Here is a 25,062-nt window from a genome sequence, read left to right as displayed (position 1 = left end):
ATACATGTTTCTCTGTTTTTAAATTATTATATATTTCTTTTTTTTTTTTTAATCTTTCTGAACAGATTTTGGTTTGTTGGAAACTCCAGTTAGTGATTTTTCCATGGACTCGGACTTATCATCAGAAATTTCATTTCAGGGAAAACATATCGCGGGCCCCTTAGCTAAAAAGCCAAAGAATCAAGGAAGCAGTACGAGTATGATCAGGTAAATATTGTTGAAAAAGAAAGCTGAATTATCACATAGAAATTGTTCTCAAAGATAAATGCAGAATCTATTGTTGGCATTGGTTTACCTGATACTGTTGTGTTGTAGCGGTCCATATAGATGTAGTGAGTCTATATATATTTGTATATATGTGTCACAGTCATCTATATGATGTGTGTATATGCATGTGTTCGTCTATGACCGTCTAGCGTTGTGATTGTTTAATTTAAAGTTCATTGTGTGTGTATGTACATTTAATTATAGCTTATAACAGAACAAGAATATACATAAATACCTTTAAAACACAAAGGACGAATACTTATCTGGGGTTAGGGTCAGGGTTAGTACTTATCTGGGGTTGTAACATCGGGCCAAATCGTGAACACATCTGGTCCATTTTTGGTCTTGTTTGACGGAAAGTTGCAATGGAAACTCTTCCCCCAAAAAATGACAGATCTCGGGTTTTATTTTTGACAATTTTCATTTCCGGTGTTCTGCAATTTGGAAAGCTGCTGCTGGTCCTAGACTAACGCATTCTGATCCCCTCTAGTGGGAGCCAACACCGTCCGACTTGAGTCGCTCTATCTCACTTCAAATCTCTAACTCTGTCTGCTCCCTTTCGCTTCCGACCTCTAACTTCGAATCATCTTATCTTTTCACTAAACTCTAACTAAAGTCCACACCACTTTATAATGACCTCTGCGTAAGAGTCAACAGACTCTAGAGGTCAATCTATTTTAAAATATTCTTTACATTCTACAATCTTTACATTTTAACAGAAATAATTTTCTCTGTAAATATTTATTTTGCTAGAATAACATATTAGTTTTACAAATATTACATTAATCATAATAATCGACTTTTATAATTTGTTTCCGGTGTTTTCCAGTAGACTAACAGCATAGCAATATTTTTCTAGTCAGAATTCTTTCTAGAATGACATTGGGTACTTATGGGAGTGACCATGAGAAGGTTGCCAACATCCTAAGTGGAAGTGATTTTTGTAGAACAAACTGGATTTGAACTTGGAACACCCAGCTCACCAGTCTGTGTGGTTAACTATTGTCACCTCCCATTGAATTGTAGTGACAGCTTTTGAAGCAAAGGAACGATAACCGTGTAGTTTGTCTCTGCTTTATCATTATTTTCATGGCAAGTGCTCGACTGAGCTTCAATCTATGCCCCCCCCCCTGCCAAACTTTCAAAAGAAACACTCGTCTAGCTGAAAACACTATCAATAATTCCCCCCACTCTTTATCTGTGCCTAAACCTAAACGTAGATTCCATGAAAAAAGCTTCTTTCTTAGAACTGCACGCCTGTGGAATTGTTTTCCGTTCTCCTGCTTTCCAGCTGACTACAATCTGATTGTCTTCAAGTCCAACGTAAACAAGTTCTTGATGAGCCGTTCCACTTAAGTTAACAAATTTACTGAATTTCTATTACTAGCAATTACTATATTGTTCAATTAACTACTGTAAACTCTTAACCCTTATCCTCGAGTGGTCTCTGGGCCTTGATAAGTGGTGATGCTTATGTAAAAAAAAAAAAAAAGAAGGCTAATTGAACGCTTTTACTTAGGCAAGCAATAAAAAATAACGCACGAATAGTAAAATACGGTATCTTGTATCTTTAAAAAATCATCATTCACCCATGCATGGTTTATCATTGTCACATGTTTAATGAACTCAACAACCAGCAAAATCTAACCCCTTCAATGTAGAGGTCCCTAAATGCCAGAAAGCAGTAACAGTTTCTTCCCTCGGATTGCTAGACTTTGGAGTTCCCTCCCTGTTTCCAGCTCTCCTGGCTGTACTATAATATTGCAATTTAAATGTAATGCAAACAGATATCTACTTTTCAAGTCTCAACATAATGCCCCTGTAGACATGGTCCTAAATGTTTCTGACAAATGGAGAAGAATTGCTGTTTCCTGGGTTGGAATGAATCTATTCCATCTAACACTTGTTATTAGCTAGTTTTTGACCTTAAGGAGTTATTTTATCTTATTTTTTTAAAGCTGGGAGGGAAACAGGCAAGCGGAACAGAGTTCCACAGGCGTGCAGTTCTAAGAAAGAAGCTTTGTTCATGGAATCTACGTTTTGATTTAATATAGATCCCCAGAATATTGTGATAAGTGTTTCAGTGTGAACAGGTATGGTATAATAAATTATGGGGTTTATCTATTTTATTTTTACTTTCATCATATTTTGCTTTGGTTTTGATACCCCCAAATTCGAAGCTATCTCTTTACAACCCTTCCTTTTCATAATCTATCATACTTTCATAAATAATAAGAGTCCATTTTCTGTAGGCTGTTTTTGAACCCAGTCAACGGCGGGTACTTTTGCTAGTATATATATATATATATATATATATATATATATATATATACAAAAAAATGTAAAAATGTAGAATAATGTTTACCAATTTGCACATTTGCGAACATGATTCTTCAGTTACATTTATCTTTTGCATTAGTAGCTATTCCCTTTCACTTCATGTTCAAAGTGTGAGTACATTTTTTTAGACAACCTGTATTTATACTTTTGTTTTTCTTCCCCTAGAGATTCTTCTTCAGTAACTTCAAGCAGTATTTCACATACAACACCGTCGAGAGCAAAGACTCCAGGATCCAAAAAAACACCGTATACAACTTCAAGTGTTACATCACATGATAGCACTGCTGTCATTACAGGTAATACTTTTGTATTATTAAAAGTAAATCAGGTCCTGCACTATCAACCAAGCTCTAAACCTTGTCCGACTGCACAATGCTGTGTCCCTGTTTTATGAGTATTTTGATGGATTGTACTCTGATGAACTCATTGCACTTGTACCCCTTCAACGTACATATGTCCGACAAACCCATTAAGCAACAAAATCATATCCATTTACTGTTGAGTGGCTTCCGGGCCTTAATAATTGGTGACTTCCATTAAAAAAAAAAAAAAAAAAAAAAGAGGTCAATAGATGCTGCAAAGCCTTCTACTCTAATATCTTCTTCCCTCAGACTGTTAGAATTTGCAGTTCCCTTCTTGCTTTCTTGACTGTACTAAGATATGCAGAAGTTTAAATGTAATGTGAACAAACATCTTGCTCATCTACTTACGTAGTCCTCTGTAGATATGTTCCCCAAATAGTAGCCCCTTACATCCAAGTGGCAAAATGTCTTGTTTGTGGTAAATTTTTATTTCTTTTTTTTTTCATTTTTGAAAGTTTTTAGATTATTTGCTTTTTTTTTTGTTTCATTTTACTTTAATCGAAATTTTACAAAAATCAAGCGGCTTGTCATGTTTTGCAAGGGACCTTTTTTTTATTGGGGACATATTTTACTTGTCACCGTACTTTTGACTTCTCGTTTGCTGTGACATTATCTTAAACTTTCCCTTTTTTTATTCTTTCTCCTTTCTTTCACGCTAAATCTCTATTTAAGGAACTTTAGGTATTGTTTTGGTTAATTTTATAGAAAAATAACTCTGTTTATCGATTCTCGTCAACGAGACTTCAGCCGCTGGTTGGCGGGCCTTTCGAATCCACGCTCTTTCAGTTCGCCTGCCAGCACGAAAGGACGTGTTGATTTCTCGCTCCTCATGCCGCTAACATAACTGGGTAGGTTTCAATTTAAGTTTTTCTTTGTATTGTTTAAACTGAATTTACTCTTCTTCTACTCATAGAATAATGTGCTTTCATGTAATAAGCAATTTATTTAGACTGACGTTATTCTTATTGGGGCAATATTTGAAGTATGCTAAATTCCTTTAGCATTTCGGTTCTCTGCAACTATATTTGTTGGCTAGGTCGAGTGCCCCCATTTGGGAAACTGGTTTTCCCCCGCATTGAACCGACCTTGAGTCAATTTCTCCCTCATAGGGAGGCGAGCAACAAGTTATTTATTTCGTGCACTACCAGTTGAAAGGGATTTGGAAGCCTTTAAACTGTCAACCGTGAACGATTATGCCTGTGCTTTCTCGCGGTTTCACCTAATATTATTTCTTCACTTAAGGATTTAAATTTATTTGTTTGTTTTCCTTGCCTTTCTAATAATCTTCCTTCCCTTTTTTATCTTATAGTTTTCTCATTTGTTGCTAAGTTCACGTGTTCGTTTATTTTTCATGCCTTCCAGTCTCTTTACTCATTGCAGTAACATTATTTTATCTAAGTATATTCCATCATGTCTAGAACAGTTTACCATTCCTTACATCTACGCCAGTATCGACACGGTCGTGCAAGATTTCTATCAATCTTTCTCTTCCTTGCCTAGTTACATGCAGCCCTTTCTCTCTCGCTCTCTTTCATGTCCTTTCCGTCACAGTAAACTCATACCTTGTTATTTCTGTTTTATTTTCAGGTTTTTTAACTAATTCACCAATAAATACTCGTACTTTCCCCTAACGAAATGCGTCTGTTTTTTGGTGGGTTTGAGTTAACTGGCTGTCTGAAACAAGGTGTCGACAGGCATTTTGCTGAAGGCATCACACGGCCCCCTTGATGGGGCTAACACTTGATCTTTATATGAGATACATAGATATTTGAATAATCGATTAAAGTTCTCCTTTACATCTAAAACACTGAGTTACTATTTACAATGCCTCCCCACGGGACAGAGTTAAGTACTAGAGTTGTTTTTTTTTTTTACGTGGAGAAAAGGAACAAAAATAAAAATTGTCTCAGTCGTGAAGGATTGCTCCTCCACTGAGAGAGAACAAGAAATTGAAGTTCAGCATCTGAAGAACAGATACTACACTTTGAGGTATTTATTTGCTCCCCCACTGAGCAAATTAGGCACAAGGCCGATTTTTAAAGTGAGGAGTGAAGCGGAAATGGGGACCAACTCCCCGGGGAGTAGGGGAGCTGGATAGTGACAATTGGTATGAAGGGTTGCCCCTACATTGACCAAAGTCTTATATGTGGGGTTGCCAGAACAGATACTACACTTTGATCTTTGTCTGAAGGCCAAGCACTGAGTTAGTAAAGAAGTTGAAAACATAATTTTCCTCTCCTCAATCGACCAATTACATATGTTGTAGTATATCTGTCTTGTGATCTCTTGGTCTTACTGGGTTCCAGAAAAAGAATTCCTCTAGTCTGGTGGAGTATCTTACTTTGTGCTGTTACTATAGAAAGCATCACTTGGAGTAGGTGCACCATTCCTCATCAGTGCTAGTGTGAGTTAGCCATAGCAAGGGAATCTTATTTTGGCCATGAATACTATGTGATTTTGAATATTTAGTCAGGCTTAACTCGTAGAAAGATGTTAGGTTTGTGACAAATCTCTGTACAGAGAAACTTTAGACACTCGAGGACAATTTTTTCTTTATGTGTATTTGTATCTATTTGAGTGTCTCTAATTACAATCCATAGTTTTTCTGTATTACCCATATTTGTTGTGATCCTGAATCTTTAAGAATCTCATTTAATGAAAATATTAATACTGGATGTAGAACAGTTGAGGTAACAGGGTTAGTTTACAGAACAAGATTAAGGAAAACATGGGAGAATGTGATGAGGATGGACTTAAAGGAAAGACGGATAAATAAAGACATGGCCAGAGATAGGTTAATTTGTAAGTCAGTTTCTAAAAGCCATCTAATACATGCCAACATATAAAGTTAGAATTAAACTTGATGATGATGATGATCTTATCTTTCTCTTAATCGTATACTTATTCTACTACTCTTACGACAACTCCTCCCTCTCCCCTCTTCTCACTACTTACCCTCATTCCATTACTCTTCCTCTCATTCACCTTTCCTCCCACCATAAATGAATGGCTTTCTCCTTATGAGAGTCTCCTCATTTGATAAACTTTTAAGAATGACTTTCACACCATCCATAAAAAGACATCTCACTTGGCCGGAAGAATAACATTTGACTATTGACAAAGAAACACCTTACCTGGCTAGGATAATAACAACCAATTGTTAATAAAGAGACACCTTACCTGGCATGTAGAATAACATTTAGCTGTTAAAAATGAGACACTTTATCTAGCCGGGAGAATAACATCTCGCTATTGACAAAGAGACACCTAATCTGACTGAGAGAATAACATTCAATTATTGACAAAGATATACGTGACATGACAGGAAAAATAACATCCAATTGTTAATAAAGAGATACTTTAACTGGGAGAATAAGGTTTAACTGTTGAAAAAGAGGCACCTTATCTGGCCGGGAGAATAACGTCCGATTATTGACAAAGATACATCTGACATGACAGGGAGAACAGCATCGAGCTGTTGAAAAAGAGACACCTAACCTGGCTTGGAGAATAACATCCGATTGTTAATAAAGAGATACTTTATTTGGCTGGGAGAATAAGATTTAGCTGTTGAAAAAGATACACCTTATCTGGCTGGGAGAATAACATCCAACATTTTACAAAGGGACACCTTACCTGGTTATAAGGATACCGTCTAGTTGTTGACAAAGAGATGCATCTTGTCGGATCGTCAGCTTGCATGAAATACTTTGCCAGAACATACAATTTACATGATAATATTCTAATTTGCCATGTATTTCTTGTTTTTCAGCCATTGTAGAAGGTCGTGGCCTTGCTAAGGGTGAAATCGGAATGTGTAGCATTGACCTCAAGTGTCCAGTGTTAATACTCTCCCAGTTCTCAGATAGTCAAACTTATGTTAAAGTCATGACAAAACTACAAATTTTGCAACCCATTGAGGTAAAATATTTCTGTTCCTCCTTATTTATTTATGTTTTTAAAATTCTATTAAAATGATTATAAATAATAAAGAAAAGTTGCAAAGTTCAAGTATGTGATATTCTGTTTTATGTTTCTATAAAAAAAAGTGTGAACCTATAGGTCGGTCATTGGTGTGTGACCGACCCACGTGTTACATTAAATGTCGTGGAAATGGTCCGCATATGAAGATCTGTCAAATAGACGTCTTTTTGACTAGGTGAATAGAAAAAGACTACCTGAGATGCTGGGTGTAGCTGGCCCCTTCTTCTCCCAGAGTGAAGTCTTGTTTTTGGAGGGTTTGACATGGTTGGGATCTTCTTCGTCTTCAGGCTGAGCTTCAATCTATGGTCCCCCCTCGCCAAACTTTCACAAGAAACACTCGTCTAGCTGTAAACACTATCAATAATTCCCCCCACTCTTTATCTGTGCCTAAACCTAAACGTAGATTCCATGAACAAAGCTTCTTTCTTAGAACTGCACGCCTGTGGAATTGTCTTCCGTTTTCCTGCTTTCCGGCTGACTACAATATGGGTGTCTTCAAGTCTAACGTAAATAAGTTCTTGATGAGCCGTTCCATATAAGTTATCAAATTTACCAAATTTTCATTACTAATGATTACTATATTGTCCAATTTCTAATGTACACTCTTTAACCCTTATCCTTGAGTGGCCTCTTGGCCTTGATAATGTGGTGATGCCTATGTAAAAAAAAAAAAAAAAAAAAAAAAGGCCCGTTTCCTTTGACTTAAGGAAGACATTCAATACAGGCACAAACAACGCATGACACAATTGCAATATATGAGAAATAATCTTATCTATTTATTTTACAAAAATATATATTACAATATATTACAATTCAATTTACAGATCATAATTAATTTTCACAATTAACTTAACAATAAGCTCTCCATAACTAGCCCTAACCAGTGCTGAGGGAGGTGGTTCCCCCCTCCTCTCATTTACAGAGGTACAAAAATATACGTCTTACCCCATACTGTCCAGACAAAAAAGAGATCAAGAAAAGGAAGGAAATTGTGGGATTGCATTTTCGTTGCTTATTTCTGTGTATTCCTCTGCTTATGGCCAAATCACTTCCTGCTGGAGGGGGGGGGATGTTAACAACCACCACAACTGGGGCACAAAGATACAGTGTCACAAAAGGTTGAAAATTAAAACATGTTGCATAAAAAAGATTGAAGATAAAATATGTTATATAATAAAGATATAATATTTAAACATGTTACGTAATAAAGTGTTGAATATTACATGTTGCATAAACGGATGTAAAATTACAAGTTAAATCAAATAATGTTCGAAATGAAAGCATGATACATAAAAAAGTATTGAAAATTAATTCATGTTACATAAAAATAGGTTTAAAATTAAAACATGTTACATAAAAATAGGTTTAAAATTATAACGTTACATAAAATAGGTTGAACATTAAAACATGTTACATAAAAATGAATTGAAAATTAAAACATGTTATATAAAAATGAATTGAAAATTAAAACATTTTACATAAAAATGAATTGAAAATTAAAACATTTTACATAAAAATGAATTGAAAATTAATACATGTTACATAAAAAGGAATTGAAAATTAAAATATTTTACATAAAAATGAATTGAAAATTAAAATATTTTACATAAAAATGAATTGAAAATTAAAACATGTTACATAAAAATGAATTGAAAATTAAAATATGTTACATGAAAATGAATTGAAAATTAAAACATTTTGCATAAAAATGAATTGAAAATTAAAATATTTTACATAAAAATGAAGTGAAAATTAAAACATTTTACATAAAAATGAATTGAAAATTAAAATATGTTACATAAAAATGAATTGAAAATTAAAACATGTTACATAAAAATGAATTGAAAATTAATACGTTACATAAAAATGAATCGAAAATTAAAACATTTTGCATAAAAATGAATTGAAAATTAAAATATGTTGCATAAAAATGAATTGAAAATTAAAACATGTTACATAAAAATGAATTGAAAATTAAAATATGTTACATGAAAATGAATTGAAAATTAAAATATTTTACATAAAAATGAATTGAAAATTAAAACATTTTACATAAAAATGAATTGAAAATTAAAACATGTTATATAAAAATGAATTGAAAATTAAAATATTTTACATAAAAATGAATTGAAAATTAAAACATGTTACATAATAATGGGTTTAAAATTATAACATTTTACATAAAAATAGGTTAACAATTACAAGTTTCATAAAAGGATTAGTTACAACATTTAACACAAAATTACAGATGTGATTACTAAAGAAAGAGCCCATATTAAAACACCCTACACACAATCAAAATAACATTGATTTCTAGGGTAAATAGATCATAGAGAATATGCAGGTTATGTAAAGTAAATGAAGCTATTTTGATGAAGAAATCTATGATCAGTATAAAAAGGGCTATGCTGAAATGGTTAGCTTTTCAAGAGTCTTATCTAAACTGATCAGAAACGCGATGTAACTTTAGACATGGGGGGATCAGTTGATGACTCCCAAGTAAAACGCCAACAAATACAAATATAAAATGTCTTCCCTCAGTATGAGACACAAAAATAAAAAAAAAAACATAATAAAAGTAATGATTGACTAGCAGGCCTCCTGGAATTGCTGGGTTGCAAAATATGCTTAAATATGATATTTTACTTTGTGTAGATTTTGTATTTATTATTATAAAGCAAATTCCCTCTTGATTATTATATTGTACTCAATATATGTAGTAATTATTTAAAAAGTTTAAAAAAAAATGACTTTGGTACCATCAGCTGAAATCGAAACCAAAACATTCAGTGTTCCAGCCTTAATCATTATTTCCTAGATAGAGCAAGTGTGTTTAAACACAGTATTGCCCGAGAAAAAGACTTTCTTTGTTTGATTTTTTAATAATGCTATATACTAGACGAAGTACATAGTGTTGCCTGTGATTCAAAGTAGGAATAATGCAGTATCATATGGGGTGGAATGATAAAATTGGTACCCTAGATAAGACAGCATGATTCCATTTCTGTTTGTTGAAAACCGGTTTTCTTTTTTTGTTGCAGACTATCTACAATTGACCAGTTGTGTATAAACCCCAAGAGCGATAAAAGCCTTCTATGACATGAGTCTGGAAGTGACATAATGTTCAATGAGCGAGATTGGAGATGCGCCACTGTACAGCTCATGCTCTGTACCAATCCAAGTTATGACAATAGGACCAGCGCCATCAAAATGCAAATCTGGACGGTTCAACATTTGAGGGTACAGCTGAACAAAGTTTCTGGCCATGGTTATGGTCTTTGGTGTGGTTTCAAGTGATGGTCACATCATGCCACCTCACAATCTTCGAAGTCAGCTTGAAAGTCAACATCAAAATATACTTGGATTTGCTGAAGAGTGTGGTGATACCCTGGTGCAGTCAGGTGGCTGCTGACAGACCCTGAGTGTGGCAGCAAGACTCAGCACTGGCCCACAAGTCCAAAGAGACCCAGGCTTCAGAAGGAGTGCTATGACTTTGTACCCTTCTCTCACTAGCGCCCTGCCTCCTTTTCCAATCTGAACCCGCTGGACTACTTTCATTTAGTCATACGTGAAGAACATCACCAACATGACCTCCCACAATACCAAAGCCAGCCTAATCACCGTCATTTGCCAAGTATTCACTGAGTATTTGCCGAGCTCCTGCCAGCACTTGTGGAAAAGACATGCTCTCAGTTCCTGACCCATACTGAGGCAGTGATTGAAGCTGAAGGCGGCTACATTGAATAAATGTCAGCTCTACTACATAATCAAGTTACCTGGGATGATTATTTCAATAAAAGTTTTAACATAAACTGTAGTGTTGCTTTCTTTAGGGTGACAAATTTATCATTCCAGCCTGTACATGGTAAAGAGTACAAGTTAATCAATTCAAAGTGGTCAATATCCTGGATAGAGCAGATATGTACAAAGACTATCGCTGGGGAAAAAATGTGACTGTGTTTTGTGATACTGTATTTATACAATATAAAAATTATAAAAAACTTTAATATCCTAAGAAAGCAAGTATGTTCAACCACAACTTCATTTCTTGTTTTTTTTTTATACAGCCCTGGGCAACAGTGGATAGTCCTGCTATTATATATATATATATATATATATATATATATATATATATATAAATATTTCTGTGTGCTAAAATGTTTTCATCTTAAATTCTACGCAATTATGCAGAATGTAGAAACTATGCATGAATAGAATTTAGCGTAATATTTTAATGCAACCGGCTTCTCACCTGACTACAACTTGGATGTCTTCAAGTCCAACATTAACAAATTCCTAATGAACCGCCCTCTTAAGTAAACACTTCATTAAATCTCCACACTAACGCACTGTACTTACAATAACCCTTATCCCCGAGTGGCTTCCGGGCCTTGATAAGTGGTGACCACCGTGTAAAAAAAAAAAAAAGAAAAAAAAAGTATCTAATAAGAAACAAAAAAAAATGAATAAGTAATTAATGAACATTTGTTTTTTTCAAAGAAATATGAAAATTAGTTAACCTTCATGTAGTCGCTTGTGTATCCATGACTGAGTATATTAAGAAGTTTGTTTTAAGAATTTCAAATAGAATTTGATTAAGGATTTTTATTCTCAGGCCTCCATAATCAACAAAGATTAGACCATTACTGTAATGACATGGTCTCCCTGTTGATTTTGCGATGAGAGTTTATTTCTGTGCAGTTCTAGAAGGTTCACCCTCTGAGGCTTTATCTTCTCTCTTTGAGAAGGGGTTGGTTTATTGCCAGTTGCCTGAGGAATGCCGACTTGGCTGCCCAGACACTTTTTGCAAGTCAGAGTGCTCCTCATTAGGGGCACTGACTTCTCAATCTCACTTTCCGATCCTGGTGTCAAAGTTCTTGCAGTGGGAGAGAATTAAACAACAATTTTTAAATAAAAAAAGTAGTCTTTTAATATCAGAATGAGAATAAAAAACTCAGCTTTATAGATGTATAACAGATTATATTGATTTATTTATTGGTTTTAATCAATAGATTAGATCATACGTTTCTGAAATATTATTGTTTACGAACAAATTGTTTCTGTTAATGTGTTAACGTTTATTAACAGATCGTGGTACCAAATACTTCTTGTGAAAATGGAAATATTTCCAAATTGTTTAAAGTTATCAGTGACCATTACCAAAAGATCAACATTTCAACCGTTCAAAGAAAGTATTTTAATGAATCCAAAGGTGAGTTTTTTGCTGTTATTTATTCTAGAAGTGTAAGCCATGTTTAGTTTCAGAACAGTTTCCGATGGTTAATTGTTCTACACAAGTCCTGGAGATGACTGGTTTGCAGTAGACAGTTCTTGAGTTGGAATCCACAGAGCAAAAGATTCTTCCTGTGTTGACACGAAGAAAACATATGTGAAGTTGCCATAGAAAGGTTTAATATTAATGGAGCAATTCTTGTTTCTGATTGGCTGGTAGCAGAACATGAATTAATTTGATTCGTCAGTTTCTAGCAGCATCATTTATAAATAGAATCTCCCCACTGTGCGGGATTATACCTCATTATGGAGTAAAAATATTGTAACATTCATCTTTTTTTTTTTTTTTTGTAAAAAAACTCTCTTTGTACGGAGAATCAAGTTTACAACAACAAAAAAAAAACAATTAGTAAGCCTATGCAAAGTTAGAAACTTCTATAAAACAAACAAACAAACACCGGATGGTTGCATCTGACGGCACACAAGAATGTTGCTTAACAGCACCTCCTTGTGCCCTTTGGTCCGGGAGTGACAATTTGCAGATGAAAAGGGTTCAATGACTCAAATACCAGCTTTTTTCATCTCATACACACATTTCTACACATTAACAAGTGTCAGGCAAACGGAGGCAAATAATTACTCCCTGCTATACACGCATTACTTAGAACATGGTAAACCAACACAAACACACACAATGCCACGCTGCCAAATACTCACATACGTATATCACTTATATACGCATACTCACACTATAAACATTTTGATTTGAGACTATTTACTGGACTTTCTTTACTAAAAACATGTTTGTATAGTTGGCCCCAATTGATATGAATGGCTCTTGTCTAAAAGAAATTCTGTTTTGACAAACTTCTAGATCTGACCTTGACCCCTGATCTAAAATAAATGAAAGACTTACATCAAATCTGTTGCCAAAGTTGCTGAAAAAATGGTTGTCATTTGTGTCATTTTACTGCTCCAGAAGGTAATTCACTCCTGACAATCTTCTATATCTGTATAAGAGCCAGATACATCCTAAAATGGACTACTGTGGGTATATTTCGACGGGAGCTGCTCAGAGCAACCTATCCTGTCTTTATAGAGTTTAAAACAGGCTTTGAAACCTAGTAGGTAATTTCCTTTTTTCTTCCCTGCGACCTCTTTCCCAAAGAGGAGATGTTTCTTTTTTTTTTTTCTTTTTTTTTTTTTTACATGGAAGTCACCACTTATCAAGGCCCGGAAGCCACTCAGGGATAAGGGTTATTGCATGCACAGTAATCAATGGGATAGCATCCTAGTAATCGTTAGTATTGGAGTTTTGATAAAGTGTCTTACTTAAGAGGGCGGTTCATCAGGAATTTGTTTATGTTGGATTTGAAGACATCCAAGTTGTAGTCAGGTGGGAAACAGGCAAACGGAAGAGAGTTCCACAGGCATGCACTTCTAAGAAGGAAGCTTTGTTCATGGAATCTACGTTTTGATTTAGGCACAGATAAAGAGTGGGGAAAATTATTGACTGCTTTCAGCTAGACGGATGTTTATCGTGAAAGATTGGCAAGGGGGGACGAGAGATTGGAGCTGTGATTTTGTCTCTGCTCTATTGTTATTTTCATGACAAGTGCACTTCTGAGCTGTCCCTTGCCAAACTTTCACAAAAAAATGCTTGTCTAGCTACAACAACTATCAACAGTTTCACCCACTCTCTATCTGTGCCTAAATCTAAATGCAGATTCCATGAACAAAGCTTCTTTCCAAGAACTGCTTGCCTGTCGAACACTGTTCCACTGGCCTGCTTGCCAGTTGACGACAATATGGTCCTCGTCAAGTCCATTGTAAACGGGTTCTTGTTGAGCCGTCTCCTTAAACAATCCAAATTCTACACCATTAATGATTACTACGCTACCACCTTAACATTCATTAGCCCGTATCCTTGAGTGGCCTTCGGGCCTTGATAAGTGGTGACTTTCTTGTAAAAACCCCAAAAAGAACAAATGTCATGTCAACAGAGACAAATTATTACTCCCAGCTATACACGCACTAATTAGAACATGGTAAACCAACTCACACACATACACAATGCCACCCTGCCAAATACTCACATACATATATATGAACATTTTGATTTGTGACTACTGAATTTTCATTACCAAACACATGTTTGTATAAATGAACATTTTTCATTATTTAAAGTAACTTTCATATTCTTATCTCTTGAATAGAAATATTTTGTTTTTCTTTGATTTTTGCATTCACAAAACTCTGCTTATGTTTTAGGTAGCACTTACTACCTGGTGACTTCTTTCTATTCTTGTTTATGTTTCATTTATTTCCATTTTAACATGCATGCATATTCTGTATATATCCTTCGTTTAGCTCCTTCATTAAAACTTAACATTTGATATTAAAATGTCAGTGTTGTTCTTGGCAAGAACCAAAGATACTATTGTCATCCAAAATGGCCTCTACCAAGACCAGGGACCACGCCAGAGAGTCTCTTGAAAAAGTATGTCATTAAAGCCCATATCAACGCACACAAGACTAAAAACAACAAACTAATCCCTCCCACCATCTGCAAAATATTAATTAATAGTACAAAAATGATTAAATAAGAAAAATGCTTAGAAATATTAGTAGCAATAAATATTTCCCTCGGGTATTCAAAAATATTTAACAACTAGCAGGACTCATGTACTGGCATTGCCTGATGAAAAGATGATATAAAGTCAGAACAGATTCGTTGAAAGACCCCCTTCCCCTCAAAAACAGATTAAACTATGGTTATCTAATGCCTTATCGTAGACTGAGCTAAATTTGTCTTGTTTTATTTGATAAAGAGGTTGGAAATTGAGGAATTGAAATCTCTATGAAAAGAAATATTGAAATAACAATAAAGTAAAGAAAAACTAGCAACAACTCTACTCCTAAGAAAGGAGCTGTAGAGAATAGAATAGATCATCACTCACTAGATTGTGAAGTCAAATTTTGTATTTTGTAAAGCCTAAAAAGGGTATTTTGAAGAGTATCTCCTCAGATGTAGCAGTAGTACTAAATCCTATAGCATGATTTATGTAGAAGATTGCATCAGGAGTCTAGAGCCATATAATATGTGCCCAACTGAGCTCAAATCTCTGGTCTCTTTCTATAAAACATTCACAGCAAGAACTTATCCAGCAAAGAACTTTGCCTTCTCTCTGTGTTTCTTTACCAAAAACCAAACAGAACAAAGATCCGTGGCATAATCAAAAGAACAACATTGTTTGGAAAGTAACAGTGGTAAATGCCTTTTGTTAAAACCGAAAAGAAAAGCCGAATCAGATTTATTTAATTTTGTTTGTTTATTCTTTGTGATGGTACTAGATGGTGTGGGTGTCCAAGAAAAGTTTGACTTGTAACGAACAGGGTTCAAGCGTAACGGCCATGTTGCAATCCGGGTAGAATATAAAATAATGATTTAACTATAAAAAATATCTGCTAAAAAGTAATTTCCTTAATAAAATTTTTTTTACTACAATAAAATGAAGTGTACAAACTATATTTAATGTTTTAGTATGCATTTTTACTGCTTCCACCCCCACACCCCCCTGCAAAATTAAGCTAAAACTTAGTTTAGAGTTGGGTTAGTTTTAAGTTAAAGTATAAAGTGTACCGTTTTGCGAACCTATAAAATAAAAATGCTTAAACTCGTTTGTGCAGGACCAAATTTGTATATGCATCCACTTGAATTGATAAAACAAATCAAAATATTTTGGACCAATCTTATTGTACTATGGGCAGTGGCGTACCTATGTAAAATGGCGCCCATGGTAAAGTTTGAATGTGCGCCCCTTCTTTATGATTTATATCTTAGATATACCTAACTACTAATTTTAATTTTTGTCAAGCAATTTTTGTGCCCATGTCAGAGTGGCGCCCATGGCACGGGCTATGCCTGCCATACCCTAGATATGCCACTGACTATGGGTATACTTAAGACTTCTACCCACTCATGGCTGATGGAAGAAAAAACTAGGTTAATAAATCTCCAAATTAAGTACGGATCCCAGAGTTTGACATAAATATTCTTGAGTTCAATAAAACGTATCTGAAGAAGGTGGGGGTTGTATTCGCTGGAACATTGTCAAATAGCATCTGAGATGATGATGACATTATGAATAATCCAAATAATTTTCTTTTGTCTTATATTTCTTATTAAATGAATTGTATATCTTATTAAACGAATTGTATATCTTATTAAAAGGAATTATATTTCTTATTAAATGAATTATATTTCCTTTTAAATGAATTGTATTTCTTATTAAATGAATTGTATTTCTTATTAAATGAATTGTATATCTTATTAAATGAATTGTATATCTTATTAAATGAATTATATTTCTTATTAAATGAATTATATTTCCTTTTAAATGAATTGTATTTCTTATTAAATAAATTATATTTCTTATTAAATGAATTATATTTCTTATTAAATGAATTATATTTCTTATTAAATGAATTATATTTCTTATTAAATGAATTATATTTCTTATTAAATGAATTATATTTCTTATTAAATGAATTATATTTCTTATTAAATAAATTATATTTCTTATTAAATGAATTATATTTCTTATTAAATGATTTATATTTCTTATTAAATGAATTGTATTTCTTATTAAATGAATTATATTTCTTATTAAATGAATTATATTTCTTATTAAATGATTTATATTTCTTATTAAATTAATTGTATTTCTTATTAAATGAATTATATTTCTTATTAAATAAATTATATTTCTTATTAAATGAATTGTATTTCTTATTAAATGAATTATATTTCTTATTAAATAAATTATATTTCTTATTAAATGAATTATATTTCTTATTAAATAAATTATATTTCTTATTAAATGAATTGTATTTCTTATTAAATGAATTGTATATCTTATTAAATGAATTATATTTCTTATTAAATGAATTATATTTCTTATTAAATGAATTGTATTTCTTATTAAATGAATTATATTTCTTATTAAATGAATTATATTTCTTATTAAATAAATTATATTTCTTATTAAATGAATTGTATTTCTTATTAAATGAATTATATTATTAAATAAATTATATTTCTTATTAAATGAATTATATTTCTTATTAAATGAATTATATTTCTTATTAAATAAATTATATTTCTTATTAAATGAATTGTATTTCTTATTAAATGAATTGTATATCTTATTAAATGAATTATATTTCTTATTAAATGAATTATATTTCTTATTAAATGAATTATATTTCTTATTAAATGAATTATATTTCTTATTAAATGAATTGTATTTCTTATTAAATGAATTATATTTCTTATTAAATAAATTATATTTCTTATTAAATGAATTGTATTTCTTATTAAATGAATTATATTTCTTATTAAATGAATTATATTTCTTATTAAATGAATTGTATTTCTTATTAAATGAATTATATTTCTTATTAAATGAATTATATTTCTTATTAAATAAATTATATTTCTTATTAAATGAATTGTATTTCTTATTAAATGAATTATATTATTAAATAAATTATATTTCTTATTAAATGAATTATATTTCTTATTAAATGAATTATATTTCTTATTAAATAAATTATATTTCTTATTAAATGAATTGTATTTCTTATTAAATGAATTGTATATCTTATTAAATGAATTATATTTCTTATTAAATGAATTGTATTTCCTTTTAAATGAATTGTATTTCTTATTAAATAAATTATATTTCTTATTAAATGAATTATATTTCTTATTAAATGATTTATATTTCTTATTAAATGAATTGTATTTCTTATTAAATGAATTATATATCTTATTAAATGAATTGTATTTCTTATTAAATGAATTGTATTTCTTATTAAATGAATTATATATCTTATTAAATGAATTATATTTCTTATTAAATGAATTGTATTTCCTTTTAAATGAATTATATTTCTTATTAAATGAATTATATTTCTTATTAAATGATTTATATTTCCTTTTAAATGAATTGTATTTCTTATTAAATGAATAATATTTCCTTTTAAATGAATTGTATTTCTTATTAAATGAATTATATTTCTTATTAAATAAATTATATTTCTTTTTAAATGAATTATATTTCTTATTAAATAAATTATATTTCTTATTAAATAAATTATATTTCTTATTAAATGAATTATATTTCTTATTAAATAAATTGTATTTCTTATTAAATAAATTATATTTCTTATTAAATGAATTATATTTCTTATTAAATAAATTATATTTCTTATTAAATAAATTATATTTCTTATTAAATGAATTATATTTCTTATTAAATGAATTATATTTCTTATTAAATAAATTATATTTCTTATTAAATGAATTATATTTCTTATTAAATAAATTATATTTCTTATTAAATGAATTGTATTTCTTATTAAATGAATTATATTTCTTATTAAATGATTTATATTTCTTATTAAATAAATTATATTTCTTATTAAATAAATTATATTTCTTATTAAATGAATTATATTTCTTATTAAATGAATTATATTTCTTATTAAATAAATTATATTTCTTATTAAATGATTTATATTTCTTATTAAATGAATTATATTTCTTATTAAATAAATTATATTTCTTATTAAATGAATTATATTTCTTATTAAATGAATTATATTTCTTATTAAATAAATTATATTTCTTATTAAATGAATTATATTTCTTATTAAATAAATTATATTTCTTATTAAATGAATTGTATTTCTTATTAAATGAATTATATTTCTTATTAAATGATTTATATTTCTTATTAAATGAATTATATTTCTTATTAAATAAATTATATTTCTTATTAAATAAATTATATTTCTTATTAAATGAATTATATTTCTTATTAAATGAATTATATTTCTTATTAAATAAATTATATTTCTTATTAAATGAATTATATTTCTTATTAAATAAATTATATTTCTTATTAAATGAATTATATTTCTTATTAAATAAATTATATTTCTTATTAAATGAATTGTATTTCTTATTAAATGAATTATATTTCTTATTAAATGATTTATATTTCTTATTAAATAAATTATATTTCTTATTAAATGAATTATATTTCTTATTAAATGAATTATATTTCTTATTAAATGAATTATATTTCTTATTAAATGAATTATATTTCTTATTAAATGAATTATATTTCTTATTAAATGATTTATATTTCTTATTAAATGAATTATATTTCTTATTAAATAAATTATATTTCTTATTAAATGAATTGTATTTCCTTTTAAATGAATTGTATTTCTTATTAAATGAATTATATTTCTTATTAAATAAATTATATTTCTTATTAAATGAATTGTATTTCCTTTTAAATGAATTATATTTCTTATTAAATGAATTATATTTCTTATTAAATGAATTGTATTTCTTATTAAATGATTTATATTTCTTATTAAATGAATTATATTTCTTATTAAATGAATTGTATTTCTTATTAAATGAATTGTATATCTTATTAAATGAATTATATTTCTTATTAAATGAATTGTATTTCTTATTAAATGAATTATATTTCTTATAAAATGAATTGTATTTCCTTTTAAATGAATTGTATTTCTTATTAAATGAATTATATTTCTTATTAAATGAATTGTATTTCTTATTAAATGAATTATATTTCTTATTAAATGAATTATATTTCTTATTAAATGAATTGTATTTCCTTTTAAATGAATTGTATTTCTTATTAAATGAATTATATTTCTTATTAAATGAATTATATTTCTTATTAAATAAATTATATTTCTTATTAAATAAATTATATTTCTTATTAAATAAATTATATTTCTTATTAAATGAATTATATTTCTTATTAAATGAATTGTATATCTTATTAAATGAATTATATTTCTTATTAAATGAATTCTATTTCTTATTAAATGAATTATATTTGTTATTAAATGAATTATATTTCTTATTAAATGAATTATATTTCTTATTAAATGAATTATATTTCTTATTAAATGAATTATATTTCTTATTAAATGAATTATATTTCTTATTAAAAAAATTATATTTCTTATTAAATGAATTATATTTCTTATTAAATGAATTATATTTCTTATTAAATGAATTATATTTCTTATTAAATGAATTATATTTCTTATTAAATGAATTGTATTTCTTATTAAATGAATTATATTTGTTATTAAATGAATTATATTTCTTATTAAATGAATTATATTTCTTATTAAATGAATTATATTTCTTATTAAATGAATTATATTTCTTATTAAATAAATTATATTTCTTATTAAATGAATTATATTTCTTATTAAATGATTTATATTTCTTATTAAATGAATTGTATTTCTTATTAAATGAATTATATTTCTTATTAAATGAATTATATTTCTTATTAAATGATTTATATTTCTTATTAAATTAATTGTATTTCTTATTAAATGAATTATATTTCATTAAATAAATTGTATTTCTTATTAAATTAATTTTATATCTTATTAAAAGGAATTATATTTCTTATTAAATGAATTGTATTTCCTTTTAAATGAATTGTATTTCTTATTAAATGAATTGTATTTCTTATTAAATAAATTATATTTCTTATTAAATGAATTGTATATCTTATTAAATGAATTATATTTCTTATTAAATGAATTGTATATCTTATTAAATGAATTGTATTTCTTATTAAATAAATTATATTTCTTATTAAATGAATTGTATATCTTATTAAATAAATGATATTTCTTATTAAATGAATTGTATATCTTATTAAATAAATTATATTTCTTATTAAATGAATTGTATTTCTTATTAAATGAATTGTATTTCTTATTAAATGAATTGTATTTCTTATTAAATGAATTGTATTTCTTATTAAATAAATTATATTTCTTATTAAATGAATTGTATATCTTATTAAATAAATGATATTTCTTATTAAATGAATTGTATTTCTTATTAAATAAATTATATTTCTTATTAAATGAATTGTATTTCTTATTAAATTAGTTATATTTCCTTTTAAATGAATTGTATTTCTTATTAAATGAATTATATATCTTATTAAATGAATTATATTTATTTTTAAATGAATTGTATTTCCTTTTAAATGAATTGTATTTCTTATTAAATGAATTGTATTTCCTTTTAAATGAATTGTATTTCTCATTAAATGAATTGTATTTCTTATTAAATGAATTGTATTTCCTTTTAAATGAATTGTATTTCCTTTTAAATGAATTGTATTTCTTATTAAATAAATTATATTTCTTATTAAATAAATTATATTTCTTATTAAATAAATTATATTTCTTATTAAATGACTTGTATTTCTTATTAAATAAATTATATTTCTTATTAAATAAATTATATTTCTTATTAAATGATTTATATTTCTCATTAAATGATTTATATTTCTTATTAAATGAATTGTATTTCTTATTAAATGAATTGTATTTCTTATTAAATGAATTGTATTTATTTTTAAATGATTTGTATTTCTTATTAAATGAATTGTATTTCTTATTAAATGAATTATATTTCTTATTAAATGAATTGTATTTCTTATTAAATGAATTATATTTCTTATTAAATGAATTATATTTATTTTTAAATGATTTATATTTCTTATTAAATAAATTATATTTCTTATTAAATAAATTATATTTCTTATTAAATGAATTGTATTTCTTATTAAATTAATTATATTTCTTATTAAATGAATTATATTTCTTATTAAATGAATTGTATTTCTTATTAAATGAATTATATTTCTTATTAAATGAATTATATTTCTTATTAAATGAATTGTATTTCTTATTAAATAAATTATATTTCTTATTAAATGAATTGTATTTCTTATTAAATGAATTATATTTCTTATTAAATGAATTATATTTCTTATTAAATGAATTGTATTTCTTATTAAATGAATTATATTTCTTATTAAATGAATTGTATTTCTTATTAAATGAATTGTATTTCTTATTAAATGAATTGTATTTCTAATTAAATAAATTATATTTCTTATTAAATGATTTATATTTCTTATTAAATGAATTATATTTCTTATTAAATGAATTATATTTCTTATCAAATGAACTATATTTCTTATTAAATAAATTATATTTCTTATTAAATGAACTATATTTCATTAAATAAAGTATATTTCTTATTAAATAAATTGTATTTCTTATTAAATGAATTGTATATCTTATTAAATCAATTGTATTTCTTATTAAATAAATTATATTTCTTATTAAATGAATTGTATTTCCTATTAAATAAATTATATTTCTTATTAAATGAATTGTATTTCTTATTAAATGAATTATATTTCTTATTAAATTAATTATATTTCTTATTAAATAAATTATATTTCTTATTAAATAAATTATATTTCTTATTAAATGAATTATATTTCTTATTAAATGAATTGTATATCTTATTAAATGAATTATATTTCTTATTAAATGAATTTTTATTTCTTATTAAATGAATTATATTTGTTATTAAATGATTTATATTTCTTATTAAATGAATTATATTTCTTATTAAATGAATTATATTTCTTATTAAATGAATTATATTTCTTATTAAAAAAATTATATTTCTTATTAAATGAATTATATTTCTTATTAAATGAATTATATTTCTTATTAAATGAATTATATTTCTTATTAAATAAATTATATTTCTTATTAAATGAATTGTATTTCCTTTTAAATGAATTGTATTTCTTATTAAATAAATTATATTTCTTATTAAATGAATTATATTTCTTATTAAATGATTTATATTTCTTATTAAATGAATTGTATATCTTATTAAATTAATTGTATTTCTTATTAAATGAATTATATTTCATTAAATAAATTGTATTTCTTATTAAATTAATTTTATATCTTATTAAAAGGAATTATATTTCTTATTAAATGAATTGTATTTCCTTTTAAATGAATTGTATTTCTTATTAAATGAATTGTATTTCTTATTAAATAAATTATATTACTTATTAAATGAATTGTATATCTTATTAAATGAATTATATTTCTTATTAAATGAATTGTATATCTTATTAAATGAATTGTATTTCTTATTAAATAAATTATATTTCTTATTAAATGAATTGTATATCTTATTAAATAAATTATATTTCTTATTAAATGAATTGTATATCTTATTAAATAAATTATATTTCTTATTAAATGAATTGTATTTCTTATTAAATGAATTGTATTTCTTATTAAATGAATTGTATTTCTTATTAAATGAATTGTATTTCTTATTAAATGAATTATATTTCTTATTAAATGAATTGTATTTCTTATTAAATGAATTATATTTCTTATTAAATGAATTATATTTCTTATTAAATGAATTGTATATCTTATTAAATGAATTGTATTTCTTATTAAATGAATTGTATTTCTTATTAAATGAATTGTATTTCTTATTAAATGAATTGTATTTCTTATTAAATGAATTATATTTCTTATTAAATGAATTGTATTTCTTATTAAATGAATTGTATTTCTTATTAAATGAATTGTATTTCTTATTAAATGAATTATATTTCTTATTAAATAAATTATATTTCTTATTAAATGAATTGTATATCTTATTAAATGAACTGTATATCTTATTAAATGAATTGTATTTCTTATTAAATGAATTGTATTTCTTATTAAATGAATTGTATTTCTTATTAAATGAATTATATTTCTTATTAAATGAATTATATTTCTTATTAAATGAATTGTATTTCTTATTAAATAAATTGTATTTCTTATTAAATGAATTATATTTCCTTTTAAATGAATTATATTTCTTATTAAATGAATTATATTTCTTATTAAATGAATTATATTTCTTATTAAATGAATTGTATTTCTTATTAAATGAATTGTATTTCTTATTAAATGAATTGTATTTCTTATTAAATGAATTATATTTCTTATTAAATGAATTATATTTCTTATTAAATGAATTGTATATCTTATTAAATGAATTGTATTTCTTATTAAATTAATTATATTTCCTTTTAAATGAATTGTATTTCTTATTAAATGAATTATATTTCTTATTAAATGAATTATATTTCTTATTAAATAAATTATATTTCTTATGAAATGAATTATATTTATTTTTAAATGAATTGTATTTCCTTTTAAATGAATTGTATTTCTTATTAAATGAATTGTATTTCCTTTTAAATGAATTGTATTTCTTATTAAATGAATTGTATTTCTTATTAAATGAATTGTATTTCTTATTAAATGCATTATATATCTTATTAAATGAATTATATTTCTTATTAAATGAATTGTATTTCCTTTTAAATGAATTGTATTTCTCATTAAATGAATTGTATTTCTTATTAAATGAATTATATATCTTATTAAATGAATTATATTTCTTATTAAATGAATTATATTTCCTTTTAAATGAATTGTATTTCTTATTAAATGAATTGTATTTCTTATTAAATGAATTATATTTCTTATTAAATAAATTGTATTTCTTATTAAATAAATTATATTTCTTATTAAATGAATTATATTTCTTATTAAATAAATTATATTTCTTATTAAATGAATTGTATTTCTTATTAAATGAATTATATTTCTTATTAAATGAATTATATTTCTTATTAAATAATTTATATTTCTTATTAAATAAATTATATTTCTTATTAAATGAATTATATTTCCTTTTAAATGAATTATATTTCCTTTTAAATGAATTGTATTTCTTATTAAATGAATTGTATTTCCTTTTAAATAAATTGTATTTCTTATTAAATAAATTGTATTTCTTATTAAATAAATTTTATTTCTTAATAAATAA

The 25,062-nt window shown here is 26.3% G+C and overlaps 1 protein-coding gene across 1 annotated transcript in view; it reads left to right on the top strand.

Annotated features, from left to right (window-relative positions):
- LOC145247298 (mutS protein homolog 4-like) overlaps nucleotides 1-25,062 on the top strand; it is a 150,557-nt gene that overhangs the window by 11,595 nt on the left and 113,900 nt on the right. Inside the window, exons 3-6 of the mRNA XM_080108920.1 lie at nucleotides 66-207; nucleotides 2,773-2,903; nucleotides 6,742-6,890; nucleotides 12,042-12,165. Of these exons, the coding sequence (XP_079965046.1) occupies nucleotides 66-207; nucleotides 2,773-2,903; nucleotides 6,742-6,890; nucleotides 12,042-12,165 (546 nt within the window). The remainder of the gene's footprint in view (nucleotides 1-65; nucleotides 208-2,772; nucleotides 2,904-6,741; nucleotides 6,891-12,041; nucleotides 12,166-25,062) is intronic.

This window comes from Euprymna scolopes, chromosome 25, assembly GCF_053919585.1.
Source record: "Euprymna scolopes isolate OS-2025 chromosome 25, ASM5391958v1, whole genome shotgun sequence".
In the NCBI taxonomy this organism is placed as follows: Eukaryota; Metazoa; Mollusca; class Cephalopoda; order Sepiida; family Sepiolidae; genus Euprymna; species Euprymna scolopes.
Note: the sequence above shows the minus strand (reverse complement) of the source record. Positions and strands in the feature narration are given on the sequence as shown.